The sequence below is a fragment of the Amphibalanus amphitrite genome, unplaced genomic scaffold (assembly GCF_019059575.1).
Source record: "Amphibalanus amphitrite isolate SeventyFive unplaced genomic scaffold, NRLGWU_Aamphi_draft 001188F_arrow, whole genome shotgun sequence".
NCBI lineage: Eukaryota > Metazoa > Arthropoda > Thecostraca > Balanomorpha > Balanidae > Amphibalanus > Amphibalanus amphitrite.
This window is the reverse complement of record NW_024882682.1, coordinates 173,621-190,428: the sequence shown is the minus strand read 5'-3', so window position 1 is coordinate 190,428 and position 16,808 is coordinate 173,621. Positions and strand designations below refer to the sequence as shown.

General features: G+C 51.2%; 1 protein-coding gene across 13 annotated transcripts in view; it reads left to right on the top strand.

The window, feature by feature from the left end:
- The window catches only part of LOC122370945 (serine/arginine repetitive matrix protein 1-like), a 73,489-nt gene that overhangs the window by 29,559 nt on the left and 27,122 nt on the right, over positions 1 to 16,808 (top strand). For 4 of the 13 annotated variants that reach the window (XM_043346922.1, XM_043346928.1, XM_043346930.1 and 1 more), the window contains exon 1: positions 8,189 to 8,486. The exons of 7 other annotated variants lie outside the window; for them this stretch is intronic. In XM_043346922.1, the coding sequence (XP_043202857.1) occupies positions 8,332 to 8,486 (155 nt within the window). In that variant the 5' untranslated portion in view covers positions 8,189 to 8,331. Of the gene's footprint in view, positions 1 to 8,186; positions 8,487 to 16,808 lie in introns of those variants that run through there. 2 more of the 13 variants (XM_043346927.1, XM_043346924.1) reach the window with 2 other exon arrangements.

Below are 16,808 nucleotides of genomic sequence, written 5' to 3'. Positions count from 1 at the left end.
TGCACTCTGAAAAAATATCTGTAAATGTTTTTGCGCAAGGGTATTGGCTATCAAAGTTTTAGCATCTGGTGGTCGCCATGACTATTTGGTGAAGCTTCTATATGTAGATTGAGGTGCGAGCATTTCTCGTATTTAGGTCTCAGGTCTCCTGAAGTTGAATGCCATTTGACCTCACATTTGAATGCCTATGGCCCTTCCTCCATGATTCTTCAGTCCTAAGAAGGCGGGGGATACGCACGTATGATGCAATGCAGTCCCCGCTGTTGGTGTTACTGCCTAATGCAAACATGCAGTCACTGATTGTCACCGGGTGAGCCGCAGCGTCCACCAGTGATATTGTCTTATGCAGAAGCGAAGTCTCCATAAGGGATTGCACTTGTGAGCAGCTCAGGCTCTATTCGTCGTTTCCTCTCGTGCAAATCGTGCAAAGTACTTCGATCGCAGTCATTACCTTTGTGTCCATTGTGCACCGTCCACAGAGAGAGAAAAAGGTTGGATATCGGCTGGCACGAATTATCGTGTCTTCCGCGATTCCCAGTGGAGCAGCCATTCCAGCCAGCCGCAGAGATTTGAAGCTACAAACGACGTGTACAAGCAGACGTGTGCTGTAAGTTTTAGCTAACATTTATCGCTGATCACGCGCAGTTAAAATGTTCGTTCTGACATTTGACAGGCGGAACTCGATTTCTTTCTAGATGGGGATTACAACGAGTGGGCAGTTCACTGTTCTGTTCCGATCAGGAAGCAGTGTGTTTCTGTCGTTTTGTGAACATGCTTTTCGCCATGTTCCCCAGTGACCCTGTCTGCTCAGATTCCTCTCTAAGCCAAACTCAACGTAACATCACACTTCTCATTACGTCAGGCGACTTTTGCTGCCATAGGCGTGGCGGCGGAACGGAGAGGGCACCGGGGCACCGTGCCCCCTCTTGATTTTGGCATTTCAACATTAGCCTTATGGGCGTTGCATGGAAAGAATGGGACCAAAAGTCGTCAGTGCCGCTGCAACGTAACTCCCACGCTGGCCGCCCTGCCGAACAGGCCGGTAGGGGAGAGCAGGGGAGGAGCGTTAGGGGAGAGCAGGGGAGGGGTTCAGGGGTCAGGGGAGGGCGGTCACCTCTGCGCGGCGGCTCCTTTGATCGTCCACCAGCCGCCGACGAGCGGCATTTGACGTGCGTTCCCACCGCGCGTGTACAGAGATGTACGGAATGTGACGTCAGATGATGGATAGGACGTGAGATGGATCGGAGATACATACAGAATCTCCGGCTGTCAAACTCTGTTTCTCCTTTGCCTTCTATCTGCACAGACAAGGGAAAAGGCACAGACTAGAGAAGTTTTCCTTGACGAAAAAAAAAAACATCGAGAACCGCAAAATCATCACCATGTAGCATATAGCCAATTCATGTAACATGGACTTCTATCCATCTCCCAGATAGTTTGTCTGTAATGGAAGCCGGTCACAGCCCAGCCCCACTAACTGTGTCCTCCCCTCCTATAGGAGGGGAGTCTAACAGTGATATATACTCGACTTCGGTTAGACTATATATAGTCTAACCGTGGTAGTTTTCGCAGCAACCACCACCCTCCCCAGTGGTCAGTCGGTGACCTCGACACCCCCTCTCAGGGTAGAGGTCACACCCTCACCACAAATGTCGACCCTGGGAACGCTGACCTAACCGCGGTCCTGTGAACGGGGTGGGTCAGAACGCTGCTGTCCACCTTTGGGGAGTTGAATGCTGAGTTAAATGTCGTAGCAGAGCGGCTCACTGTATGGCTTCGCCACACTGCAGGAACAGAAGGACCGAACAGGTCAATGGCGGGCAGACCAAGGACCTCTCGCAGCTGCTGTAAGTGGTTCCTCTTAGAAGGCTGCGTTTATGAACACCAGGAATTTCAAGTCGGTGGGAGGTATGGGTAGTCAGCCATGTGCTCTATATAATCACAGCCTCCTCTTACCAATTATGGTTTGATTCTAAGGGGTGGTCTTGGACCCTCAGCAGTACAATGACTGTTATTAAGGGGAGGAGTTGATTCTGCTCTCCGTGGGGTGCGTGATCCATAAATACTTCCTAGCAGCACGGTGTCGGTGATTGTGTTTGCTGGTCCTACCATATACGGTAAGGCAGAAAGTCAACGCATTCCACTTGGCTTATTTATTCGTCATTTTATAATGCCTGAATACGCGTTAAAATAATTAGCAGGCTGAGGTCATCATATCTGAGCCCTGAGGTCATCAAATAAATTACAAGGACTTTTGCTCCATTACTCCCTCTCTTCAGCTCGGTTAAATCAATTCATGCTTTCAGCAGAGCCCACAAACTTGTTATATAACCTGAGAGAGGGCGCACCTAAATGCGTTCCATGTAACCGTCGACCGGGGGAAGGGGAGGGGCGATCGCTGCTCAGCCCCGATCGGACCGCCTATCGAACAATCAGCCCACCGATGGCCTGGGGCGTGGGTGCGTAGGGCGGGGTCGTCTCCCCTCCCCTCGCCACCCGTCCTCCGCCCGGCTCCTCCAGCAGTTTCCGCAGTTCGCCGCTAGGTGTCGACCTCAGTACCGCCGCTGGCGCCGTCTGCCGGCGCACCGCCGGACCTTGAGCGAGGCACGGAGGCTGGAATTCGCACTTTCTCTCGCTGGTGGAGTGCTGCTGGACTGTATGTGAGAGACTGTGGGAGAGCTGACCTGACTGCGGCCAGCTGCCGAGCCGCCGAGCCGTCTCAGTTAGGTAGAATGACGCAGTTGGGTAAACCGCCGCACGGGCCGACCCACGGAGGACCAGCGCGGGGTAGGACGACGGACGATAGGACTCAGTGCAATGACACGTCAGAACAGATGGCAAAGTCTTCCTTATCCCTTTCATCCAACATTATAAAAACGGGCGCCACCTTTAAACGCTCGGGCGTCACAACATCGCGCTAATCTATCAACAAAGCGGAGCCAAGTTACGCGGCAATTATGAACAGTTAGTGCGGCAAATGTCGGCACTGGTGAGACAAACAGCGGCGCACCAGCAGAACACTGTGAGCGTGCGATCCCCGCCTGATAGAGGGGAACAATAGGTCGTTAAATTTGCGGAACAACCCCGACCCTGGTTCAGCCCCAGCGCCGAGTCGAATACTGTGCTGTTGAACACTCACGAACTTCCCTGCAGATTTAGCACCTGAAGATGCAGGCTAGAGACTCAGTTGAGGCTGCTTTTGTGATTTGAAGGTTTCAAGGCCGAGATGCGTAAGTTTTGTACCTGGCTGAATATTGAAGGGTGGAGCTGGCAGTCTAAATTGTGCTGTTTTTCTCGTCGGATTGAATGCATAATATTTTTTTTTTCACTATTGATGCAGCTGGAATAAAATATCAAGTGTAACTTTTCTTTCGATGAATAGTCAACGTCAGGGACCATGGAATGTCACAATGGAAAGAATGGATATTGCGCGGAGCAGAACTGATTTTACATATGCAAAGTCTGCATACAGATAATCTCGTCCTCATGTGTCTGGCATAGTCAAATATCAACGTTTTCTAAATTCTTATCGAGTCTGGCCCCGACTATGAGCTACCGCGAGTTTCCCTGTACTTATGATTTTGCTCCGACTGCAATCTTCAAGTGGATTAGAAATCAAGGTACTAGATTGGTCAGCGCTTATGATTGAAGTAATTTCATGGTGGCATCTCTAATTCAACACATTTATTCAGGTCACAAAATGTGACATGCAAAACACGATTACAGTGACCACACAATACCATGCTGTGACCGAAATATGGTAATTTCTGCTGATGTCCCCACACTACCGTCCTGTCCATGGGACCCCCAATCCCACCGATGGGTCGCGTCCCACCGACAAGCCGTGGGACATCCGGTCACATGACCGCCGGGTCACTGCAGGGGTCACCCCTTCCACCACACGGCGGGAAAGGGACGCCGCCGATATATCTCAACCCAATCAGCAGACTTGGGGTCATCGACCCGATCTGCGACCCCGCCCTGGGGCAGGCTCACATATCAGAGACGCACGCACGCACACCGATATCCGCACACGCACACACGCGGAAAAAGGCGGAGCTGACGGGAGTTCGGAGAGGGGGGGAGAGAGAGAGAGAGAGAGAGAGAGAGAGAGAGAGAGAGAGAGAGAGAGAGAGAGAGAGAGAGAGAGAGAGAGAGAGAGAGAGAGAGAGGTCAATGCTCTTGGCATGTTGTCTGCGCATAGGGCTATCGTCCCCACGCACTCTAACTAGCAGTTATGGATCGCCTAATCGTTCTGAAGTTTGTCGAATATCGAGAAGCGCATAATGATGTATTTGTGTACTATGATGCTCTTACACGATCATTTACGATAGCTGAGATGATTATTTGTGAAATGGACCATAATATGTTTACATTTAGTGATTGGTAGAGCCGTACACAAATACGGATCCTGGTGGCTGTATATTCATTAGTTACATGCGACGTAATTCATCGCCGGCATTTCGTTTATGAGAAATAAGAAATGGCGCATCTATCCAATGGTCCTATTTGTCCTGAATTAAATGCAACAATTGTTACAAAATGGCTTCTTATGAAAACTGGCGAATAATCTATTCGCCATTCGTTACCATGTTTTGCGCTACTCTAACACAAAGACCGCGCCCGGACCGGCCATGCCCAGACCGGTATGACAATGCGTTGATCACGATTTGTCCAAGTCAGATATTATCTTATGTCGAGATCAAAGTATCGTTACGGTCCAAACTCCATAGACAAGCGGACATACGGTTTTACAAGAGTTAGGCGACGAAATACTCAGCTTAATTATTAAGTAATGGGCACCATTAGGTAGGCCATACAATTTTCTGTAGTACCGCATAGTCGCTGCAGTCAAAGGTGTTCTGGTTTTTATGCTATATGCCAAATAATTTTTGCGTGTAATCACCGGTGACACGACATATTTCTGCTTTATTGGGTTGGGCGGTGAAGTCGATGACGTGATCACAATGAAAATGGCTTAGTTTTGTAGAACATTGAATTCTGATTCCGGCACGACTCTCGCTAGTCCATTTTTTATTATAAATAAACCATTAATTGCGGTACAAAGTCAAAACTAGCCCGAAACGGCGCCCGCAGCGGCCGTTAGCAGCTCGGCCTTATGGTAAACAGGTTAGTTCACATTCCCGCCGCTATGCGAGTGGCGGCGGCGCCACCTGTCCTCATGTCCGCCTTGGACCGTAACGTTGGCGATTTGTGGCTGCATTTGATGTCAAGCTTTGTGTTATTTTCCATGAACGGACACAGTCGGACATATCCAGAATTGTTACTAGGTAGTGACGGAAGGGATCTTTATGTTAACTCAACGTTGGAATAAGCTTTTGAACCTATTGTATGTGATACAAATAACGCTGCATGCGTGTAGGTCTCTCACCTCAACAACATCGAGCCAGTAAAGCTTTCTAACTGCGCGGAGTCATGCTCTACAGCCTGCTCAGATGAATGAGTGCTTTGGAATTTCACACAGTCCAGTCTCCTTCATGCTGTCTTCTACACCCCGTTTTCTTCAGCTTATGAGACAGCTGCCAATACCGTTCTAATACGCCGTCGATGGCTGAGGCGGCTTTCGACTGAGTCTATTCACTTTCCGTCAACCGGTTGTAGGCAGCCGGATTGGGGCCACGCGTCTCACTTTCTGTCTCTGTGGCTGTCGTTAGTGAGTAGTCGGAAAGAGAGGAGAGAGAGAGAGAGAGAGAGAGAGAGAGAGAGAGAGAGAGAGAGAGAGAGAGAGAGAGAGAGAGAGAGAGAGAGAGAGAGAGAGAGAGAGAGAGAGAGAGAGAGAGAGAGAGAGAGAAAGAAAGAAAGAAAGAAAGAAAGAAAGAAAGAAAGAAAGAAAGAAAGAAAGAAAGAAAGAAAGAAAGAAAGAAAGAAAGAAAGAAAGAAAGAAAGAGAGAGAGAGAGAGAGAGAGAGAGAGAGAGAGAGAGAGAGGAGAGAGAGAGAGAGAGAGAGAGAGAGAGAGAGAGAGAGAGAGAGAGAGAGAGAGAGAGAGAGAGAGAGAGAGAAAGAGGAGAGAGAATCAATCAGGTGGAAACGGAATGATTAATTGGGTCTCATCCGAAAAAGTTTGGTTTATGATGCTGAGAGAAGTCCAGCAATTCAAAGCGTTGATTTTTGCCGAATCTTCCATGTATTGATGACGAACCGTGCACTCACAAGTCACAAGACGGTACAAATTACATGAAATCAAATCTATCCCACAGAAGACTGAAATTAAATTCCACACATCAGGTGGAATTAAAGATCGTTTAAGAAATGTGTACCAGAGTGGAAACAGGCAAGTGAGGAAAATTCTACAAAAGAAAGCGTGAAGATCCTGCCGCATTGCTCACTCCCGCCATCTGACGCTTGACCTGATTATCTTTGCCTGTTTCTTAACCCGCGCCCCACTGGGGGGGGGGGCTATTTATAGCCCCCCTCCCGTTTTTCTGCAATAACTTCCAAACCGCTTGACGTATCGACGCCAAACTTTCAGTACCTTAGGCTGCATCAATTTGACACCTTGTGTCAAAATTTGAACTTCGTACCTACTATAGGTCGGCCGGAAATGACGTCAGAGTGACGTCATGTTCGGCCGATTTCGACGCAAAACATTGAACCACGGCAATCGCTCCCAAGAGCTCAGTTTTTAAGCTAGATCCAATTTCTTTGCATCAGAGGACTCAGAATAGACTGCGCTATCAAACTGCTATCTCGGATTTTCGAAATTTTGAAAATTTCGAAAATTTTATATAATAATATCCAAAATTTATATTTTTACATTTTTTTTTTCAAAACGTTTTTGACTTTTCGAAAAAAACCGGAATATATGTGATAGAACGCATTATTATGACTAACTCTAGCAAGTTTTAGCTAAATATCTTCAAAAATGGCCAAGTTTTACGCATTATTGCAAAAAATTCACAATTATTCATTTTTCAAATCAATTTTTTAGCACGTATTTGACATCGTACGCCAATATAAATAGCACCATCGTGTTCCTGAGCTCAAACTGCATCCAATAGACACCTTTCTTGTTAAAAAACTTTTAACTTCAAAATTTGACCTTTTTTGACCTGAAAGTGACCTAACATAAGCTAAATTCGACTCAAAATGACCTCGAATAACACAGACGACATCAAATTGCCGGTCCCGTAGCTCAGTTGGTAGAGCGTTGGACTCCGCGTGGTGAGAGCACGCGTTCCCGGTTATAACAGTCCGGGTTCGAAGCGCGACGGGCGCTCGACATTTATGGGCCTCCTGACAGGCATGGTTGCGGTTGGTGGCAGGCCGTAGCCAGGGGAAGTCAGTGAGGGGACCGGCCGTGCGCGGCTATGTGCGCACGTTAAACTTTGGACTCTAAATTCTGCCATAGAACTGGAATTGCGCGATCGGAGGGTAGAGGGCAGGGTCACCGCAACAAGCTTCGCTTAGCGGTGGCTCTGTCCTTGTGAATCCTTCCTATCAAAAGGTTCGGACTAAATTTATAAAAAAAAATTCGAAATCTCTGGCCTAAATGGACCATAAAACATGTGTCACGTGACCGACGCATGATATAATATTTTCGTGACCTGTGATGACCTGACCTTGACCTGAAAATCAAAGTACAAGTTTGGTACCCTCAGGGTAACTAGAGCATCTGTTCCCGAGTGCGTGATCCAAAAATGAGCCTGATCTGACTTGTAAGACGGCGGCCAGAGCCCAAAACGTGATCAAGCCAAAATGCTAATAATTTTTACTTTGACCTGACCTGTGACGTCATCGGTGACCTCGAGGTCAATGAAATTAGGTTTCGCTCGACAGTTTTTCCGGGGCTATCAGACGCCGTTTGAATTTTGACGATCGGCCCAGTAGTTTCGGAGTTAGGAGGGGGGCTATGAATAGCCCCCCCCCAGTAGGGCGTGTTATACGCAGACCCCAGTGGGGCGCGGGTTAAGTCTCTGTTGACCTGAGGTCAGTTGACTCGAGGTCATCATGGATAGGGCACGGCCCATGTTTGACCCGGCCGGTGGCCTGTCATCGCCCCGGCCCAGTGGCGACTGCGGCAGCGGCTCTGGAGACAAGGCTGGCCTTTCCGGACCGCCGCACACAGGTCGCCCAGGGGAGACATTGGGTAACCAGCGCTAGGCGTGGCCCCCAGCGGAGGCCTTGGGGCGGCAGGCGGCGGGCGGCGGCGGCGGCGGCGGCGGCGGCGGGGCGGAGTGCTGTTCCAGTCGTCTCGGTGAGAGGAGCTGCGGCGCGCCGTGCGGCGGTGAGCGGACCGGACAGACACTCAGTGAGAGCGCTGACAGCGCCGGTACTGGTCGGAGGGCGACGCAGGCAGTGAACGAGCCACCATGGCCTACAGAGCGCAGCGCGCCCACCACCCGTACGAGGAGATTGAGTACGATGAGAGTCCGTACGCCACCCGGCCCGGTCCGAGCCGCAGCGGGTATCCACAGCGTGAGGAGCAGACTTATGACTACCTGCCGATCCAGCGTCCGGCCAACAGGTCAGTGCGAGGTCAGAGGTCAGGTCATCGGCCGTCGGCGGTGGGGTGGTCCCACGAGAGACCGTCGGCCGCCGAGGTTTGATTAGGCGGCGCAGGGTCAAATGGCGTGTGCATTGTGCAACCGGTGGTCGCCGCTGTAATCGCCGGTCGTGAGGTAACACAGGGCATGGGAAGTGGCGGTCGCCGCTGATGATATATCACCGTCTGAAAGAACCTGATACACCGCCGGTGAAAAATAGAGCAGGAATTCTCGGCATTTGGAATGCTTTTTAATTTCAAATTACATTTTTGTTATTAGATTAGTTAATTATGGGTAACAAAAATAATAATAGGATGTATTTTGTTCAATTCGATACATCTTATGACGAATATAGTTAAAATAAACTTTCTCACTTCGGTCAATTCTCACATCGCGAAAGACACTTCGCTTTGGGATTTCGTCAAATAATATTTTTATGAAGATTTAGGAAGTCCAAACACGCTGAACGTATTCATGCACCCCCCTATTCTTTAGAAATATTGTCCTCCAAAAACTTATCCTGGCTGAGATTTGTCCTCGAGTTTCCCTCGCTGTTCGGCCGCGTGTACCTACATGCTCTAATTAGAGGTGAAATGACTCGCCGTAGTCGGCTGGCTCGCCAGGCCACCATTGATAACATGGTTAGCTCCTCATGCGCGACGAAACTGGTCCATGACAGACAAACTCGGCTGCGTACGACGTCACCCGACTCCATTACATGTTCCACCACAAAAAAGCGACGAGACGACCCCCAGGTGTCTTTAAAACTCCCAGGGTGGTGGCTGAAAGTGATGGATACTTACCGTACGTACCGCTACAAAAGTGCTAAGGTAGCTCATTGAGTGGTTGTTCTATTTGATCCCCTTCCCGTCATTAGAAATTGTGTCGTTTCTCCAGTGTATTGCCCTCCTGTGATCTCTGTGTATCTGTCTAATTAATCATCCGTGTCATGGATGAACGACCCGCAGCCGTGAAAGGACGTTTATCTTTGGGCGTTTCGTAAGCGCCATCTGTTGTCGGGGCTCGATCGGGCGTGGCGGTGGGCGAGTCGGTGATCGGGACAGATGTCAGCTGCTGGTCCCCTGAATTGAGTCATCGTTTGAGAGCTGGACTGGCTGTCGCTCTGCTGGGTGCCTAGCTGCTCGGCTGGAGGTCTGCCTTTCTAATTGATCGGTAGACTGTCCAGTGTCCACTGTTTCAATGCTCATCCCACATCTCTCATTAGCATGACTGGGAGTCGCTGGAATCGCAGTCTTGCCAACTGTGCAGCGTGGGCGACGGCGCCGGCTCGCTGGTTTCTCCGTCAGAGTCAGACCCGGTGCCGCGCCACCGAGTGTGTCGTCAGGCACAGAACTGGGTCGGAATCTCTGTCGGCGCGGCTCCAACCGGTGCTAGGCGTTAGGAGTCGGCAGCTGACCGGAAACTAACCTGTTGGGTGCTCGTGACGACCGACAGTGGAGTCAGTGGAGCGAGTCTCCCGCTGTCAGTCTGGCTTCGGAAGGGTCAACCATGACAGACCTACAGGTCGACACCAATGAAAGACCACCAGGCAGATTGATATGTTACAGATTGATAGTTATGGAGGGCTCCTTGGGAGCCCACACCCTCGGCAGGTGCATCCTCGCTGTTCGCTGCGCTGGCCAGCGGGACGTCGAGCCAGTTTCCGGCGTCCGCAGGGTGCTCGAAGTCCTGCGGCACCGCCGCCGGCCAGTCCGGTCCTACCGGTCAGCTGTCGTCTGTCAGAGAAAGTTTCCCTCCAACCGGCCAGACTTCAACCGTTGTGGCTCAAGGTAGCTGTAAAATCTGTCGACAGCGGTGCTCAAATATGCAGTAAAACGTCTATTGAAACCACAGATGGCTCAGTTGTGTTGATAGCGGTATGGGTATTACAAGACTGTATCTAAACCATGGCTACATGTATGAGCAGTCTGAGAGCACCATCACTCCATTTATCATCTCGTTTAGAGATTGTCTCCTCAGTCATGCGTCTCAAACGTCTCGCGGTGCCCGAAGTTCCGGGAATCTGTCTGCTCTGCCCGGGCTCGTCTGGGAGTGGGTCCAAAGCCGGTCTCACTACACCGCCCGACCGGCTGACCAGCCCGGGTTTCGTCACGACTCGGGACTTTCAAAAGACCCCACTGGAGAAACTGTGATCACTGAAGTGATACGACCCCGGCCAGATAGGGACAGACCATATCTGGCGAACATTCTGCTCAGTTATGCTCGCCTGCGCTTGCGCTCTTCTGCAAACTGCAAATATCTGGCAAACAAAGCAGAAATGACTGATGTCTGTGGTTTGAACAAACCCGGTGTGATGACCGCACAACACGGCTAGACAACGGGCTTAAAAAACTGGCTCACCGTAAGCTTTCTGGTGATGCTTTCCAGGATTTTGTCGGGCTCAGAACTGGTTAGATAATCCAACAAATCGCAAGGTGTCGCTACTCGTGCTAAAAAGTCCAATTCAATCCTGGCGGCTCCTATCACAGCCAGACCATAAGTTCAAAGTTGGAAAGTGGAAACCATTCAAGTTAAGCCTCCAGCCTCCAGAGAAGTGGCGGGCAGGGTGGTAGCGTGACAGAGCCGGATGTAAGATTCCGAATGCGGCGCGTGGCGAGAGAGAACCGCCCAGTCCGGGGAGAGAGATTATACCACCTGGCGAGCCCAGCTGGCCGCCTACGCTACTCAAACCTACACTGCCTCCGCTGTATGTAAAATGTAACTTTCGGACGGGGGATGTTTCTTTCTACCTGTGTGTCCTATTCTGTAACTTGAAAGAGTAGCTGTTTCTGTAACTTCTTTGATCAAATAAGGCAAACAGACGATGGGTCACATGTCTTTGTGTACGTCAGTTATGTTTAAATCACGAGCCTGGGTCTACCACAACAGTCTGAGTCTCCGAAGGGCTCCTGCTGCCCCCGGCGGCGGTGACTCGACCGGCGAACAATACCGGCCGGCCGGTCTCGCGAGCTGCATTGTTCGGGCGTGGGGCGCCGTGCGTGCAGCCAGGCTCCAGCGGCTTGCACGCCCGTGCCGTGCCGCTCGGCTGAACGGCCGGCCAGTCTGACCGCCCAGCGCAGCAGTCACCGTTATGTGTCGCTCCGTGCATTGAGACCCCACTGCTCTGTCATGCTGTACCTAGTACAGCCGACACTGTTCGTCTGGTTTTAAGTCCACTAGCTGTGAAGCTTTGCAAGATGCGGTGTAGCCTGCTGTTGATGAATGCTGGTGCTGACCTATACTGGGCCTCACGCAGGCCGGCTGGCACGGCCGCCGTTTTCACCGCGCACATGTATCTACTTTCCACTATCCATATGATTCGGCTTCGATCAGCGCGGTAAAAACAGACGAGTCTGGGCTATTGTTCTCGTTAGGGATTTCTCCTCGGCTCGGCGGATTCCCACCAGCTGTCAGCTATTTCGGCTCGCTGGTGTACCGTCGACCATTTATCATCGACCATTCGACCATCGACCATTGACCGTTCGACTTTCGACCATTCAACCATCTACCGTTCGGCCATCGACCGTTCAACTTAGCCTAAGTTGATACAGCTTCATCATTGCGAGTCGATACACCATCTATATGTTGCATAGTTCGTCCAGCCCAGACAGACCATTCGGCATCCAGTGATGAGGAAGAAAATCGAGCGCCGGCACGCGCCGCGTTTTTAGGCCTACCTGCCGTGTCAAGTGTGACAGCCCGACAAGGCTGACAGGTGTGTAGGCCCTGACTGGTGAAGAAGAGTGCCCCCGGCGGCAGATGCTCAGCGCATCTCGTCTCGGCAGGATAGAGCACAATGGGTCAGGAATGCGAGCTTGTGTGGCCAAATTTCACCGCTAGATGTGGAAACCGGACGCGTCATCGGTGTCCAAAACCGCAGCATTAAATGATCCCGTTTCAGAATTATTATATGATTTGCTCAGGAGATCTTGCAGAGCGCTTGATCCCTTGTGAATGCCTGTAAAATGTCAGGTTGGACGAATGTAATGCGAATCGCTGTACAGTAAAAGTGTCTGGTGTCTCTGATCTCTGCACGATCACTGTTATCCGGTCATCCATGTCCGGGGTGGTCAGGGCCGCGCTCTGATATCTGGAGACGTGTGCACTTTGCAGAGTGCAGAGAGTCTGGTGATGAGCAGGGGCGTTAATGCTCAGTGGGCCTGCAGAGGAGGCTGGTGACGGTCCTAGGTGGCAGAGTCCGGCCCGGCCTGACCAGTAGCTCCGGTTCGGTTGGCACCTAACTCCGCCGCCGCCCCCCTCGGCGCGTCAACCAGCGGCCGGCGTTAGTCAGCCCGGCGGCCATTCCATCTGAGGGGGCAGCCGGCCCATCTGCGTCGGCTCACCGCAGCGTCGGGCCGCTAATCTGGCGGCCAAGGCCGGCGGGCTGCCAGGCCGGGGGAGCCGCCTGCCGCGGCGCCGCCGGGCCTCCCCGAGTGGCACCGCATGGCACGCCGCCGCCGCCGGAACCAGCCCCCTCTGCGGCCGCGGCTCTCCGGACAGACATCCGGGTTCCACTCCCCCTGTGTGAGCGTCTGTGTGAGATAGGGGCCGTCTGAGATACGGCGCGCACGACACGGTGGGTGGGGCGCCGCTCGCCGCTCCTACACACAGACACGCAGCCGGCGGCGGCTATCGGGAGCAGATCTTTCCTCAACGGACCATGGCATGTATCTCCTCTCAAGTGAACCATGGATTACTGCACTGAAACACGACTCTGCATGAGAACTGCCCCGGTATGAGATTTAGGAGCGGCACAAAACGAAACATTGCCTGCCTTTGGATATTGGTATGAAATTTAAAAAAACAGTTGGGGTATTGCTATAAATACTGCCTTTGAGCGAACAAGCTGAATCGTCGCTTCTTCAGATGAGGTTTCAGTCAGGCTACAACAGCGTCCTCCTCGACGAAATTAAATACTCGCTTCTTTTAGTGTTCTGGTCAAGTAAGGAGCTGACTTGCAAGTTACAGAAGCAAAACATTTCAAGGACGGATCCTCCGCCATTCTAGTGTCGGTCGCGCTGATGACATCCGGTCTACTGCAGATGCATCTTTGAGATAGCCGCCCCGGACTGGTCTGTATCTATCAGGTTGAGTCTGAGCCTACGACTGGCCGTCTGACGGGGGCGGGGGCGGGGGCGGCGGACCCACCTGCTCACCTTCGGAGCTGGCTGGCCGCGCTCAGCAGCCGTCCCGGCCTTGACTGGGCTCTCTCCGTTCAATCGTCTGCAGTCTGCACCCGGCCACCGCGAGCCGATCGAAGCAGCCCCCTTCTGCAGACAGGCCGTATTAACCCTATTCCTGGCGGGCTCCGCCGGGACAAGAAACTGGCGGGGGGGGGGGCCGATTCGGCCCCCCCCCTGAGATCTCGAGAACGAAGCAAGATAGCGACAAGCGGTAAACGGCATCGGATAAGCACGGCCAAGATCTACAATTTTTACTAAGGTCATTTTCAGGTCAGGTCAAAGATGACGTCACAGGGGTCGAAAAAGTCAAAATGGCGGCGCTAGATATGGAGAGAGTTTTTCTCGAATAACTTTCGAATTAGTCAAGATAGGAACAAACTAAGGGCATCATCGTGATCCTCTCGTCAATCCGCATCGAATGATATATATGTTGACCTCGAAAGGTCAAGGTCAAAGGTTGACCTCAGGTCACGTGACCTCGAGGTCATCATGTATATCATTCGATGCGTCTTGACGAGCTGAACACAATGAGACCATCCACGCGTCTGTATCTTGTTCCTGTACGGAGTTATTGGCCAAAAACCTTTGGTGACCTTTGATGACGTCACATGACCTCACAGCTGCCCAACAGCAAAACAGACCTCAAGGTAGTGAAGGTTGATCATATATGAAGTCATGTATGGTATATGGGGCCATTCCGACCCGTTTTAGTGGTAAAAACAGGGAGTTGATTTTTCCCCCATTGACTTATAATTGGGAGGTCGCGAAATTGACCTGACCTTAGGTCACCGATATCAAAATTCCGAGATATACAAATTGCACATACTGGTACCCTAACTAAACCCTGAAGAGAAGAAATTAATCGGTCAAAAGCTCTAGCTCTGGCGTGATTGCAAACTTTTCTGAGGTAGGGTCACAAAACCGCCTCTGGTGACCTGACCTGAGGTCAGATCAACTCAAAATTTTCAGACATGTTGCGTAGAAGCCTTTTAGGAAAAGTCAGAAAATTTGAGCTTCCTAGCTCAACGCGTTTGGGAGAAATAACCAAAAAACCTCAGGGGGGGCTCCTGAGGCCCCCCCCCCCGCCAGGAATAGGGTTAAAGGGAAGCGTTCAGGCCGGTGAGGAGACGAGAGGTCTGTCTGAGATACCATACTGCAAAAAGGACAATCGAAGGACGGGAAAAGTCTATGTAATCCATGAGTAAAGCAGGTCACTAACCGACAGTTAAAGAGAGACCCAGAGTTTGGGTCTGGGCGTCTGAGAGAGACCGTCAAAACAATGGATGAACAGTTTTCGTCTCTCCGTTTCCGTCATGTGACGCAGCTGTTTACTGTACCGCGGGCTTGAGCGACTGCGCGATGATATGTGATTTGTAATCATGCCCGAGGCGATGTGGCGGTAGGGTAATAAGCGTGACAATAGCTGCGGGTGCCTACTCAATCAGTTCGCCTGGGCGGTCAGTCCTGCGTCCTAGTTCCCACAGGCTGTCGGTTGTGATGGGCGAGACTCGTCCTTCCCCCGTCTACCGTCCGCCGCCGTCCCAGCCGGGTTCTGTCGGAGAAAGTGAGCTGACCGACGCGTCACAGCTGCCCTGCCACAGCGGCCACCACAGCCGAGCTGTGGGCGGGTGTCATCATGTTACCGTGCGCTGAGTGTCGCCGCGACTGCAGCTGCCGTTGCCAACAACATGCGTTGTTGGCGACGCAAGGCGTTGCCGTCGAATGAACAGCAACCGGCCGTGGTTTGATGGCTCCGCCCGATGTCGCCCGACCAGCCACCGCCTATGGTGACACCTGAGGTGTCATCAGACGGTGTCATCAGACGGTGTCATCTAACGCGTCACAAGGCGCCGCCGCCTGGGCTCCGGAACATGGGCCAGCTCACCGCGACCTTGTCTTAGGATGGGTCTGTCGGAGCTGTTGCTCACTGTGGAAATTCCTGCGTCTGGGATGGACACTCCACTTTGCATATGGAAAAGGGACACAATTTATGCAGCATGATAGTCTAAATTGGTGGAATAGTTACAAGCATTTCCGGGCTTTAGGTGTTTTTTTTTTTCAAAGTGCACACTAGTATCACATTCAGCTTAATATGCGATGATATGTGCTAGACGCAAATGCCAAATGTGCAAAATATAGGGACTTACCCCAAAAGTGAACTTTATCTAACAGTGGTCACATCAGTGATACGAGCGTTGGGTTTACTAGGAATTCGTCTATCTTCAGACTGTTCAGTCTCTATGTATGTCACCTTATTCGAACTTATATTTTACCGGCCAAATTAATTCAAGGCCATCCACACATAATGAGAAACATCCTATAAAGATGGCGGCAAGATGACGTCCGCCGGACCTTGGAAGAGGCTGATCTTGGCTCGTTTATCTCGCGAGCAGTCTGAGAGGTATGCTGAGGATTTTGACAAGTAACTACAGACGGCCATGTAAGACGCTCAAACCGGGCCCTAAGACCTACATCCTGCTGGCAACGCCAATCCCATATCTGAGGACATATCTCTGTCAGGAAAGGGGTTTACACAATCCACAGACCGCATGTTAGCATTGAGTGTCCATGACAGACTCTCACTTGACCATCTCAAATACCTGCTCACTTTTAGCCAGCTTGATAATGTTTCTAAACCACACAATGCACACCACTTTTATTTGTTTGTGGATTTTCCTTCCTTTTCTATTCTTCTATTCTATTCAACTTTCGGAACACTGAACGCCAATTTTTGAACTCTCTGCACTCTACAACGGCGTATTCGGAATCCTTCAGATATTCAAGATCTGCATGGCTCCGGATGAAGTGGAATATGTAGAGACGGTCAGATTTAATTGCTGGCGATCGCCACTCTGTACGTCGATACTCGAAAGGGCGCAGGAATTGTGGGGTGCTAGACACCAGGCGATGATCTGCGGCTATAGTCCTTTCTTACCGACCGAAAGATGGTGAGTGGAACAACGTCATTGGCTGACATCACTCTTTGAACTCCGGCCGATGAGGCGGCTAAGAACAGAAGGGGATTCTGGGAGATTCGTGTTGGACCGTGATCCAGTCACGGCCGGAACGGGCGTTTTCTTGAAGCGCCGTCCACCATTGCCTTAGATGCTGTGGAAAGTA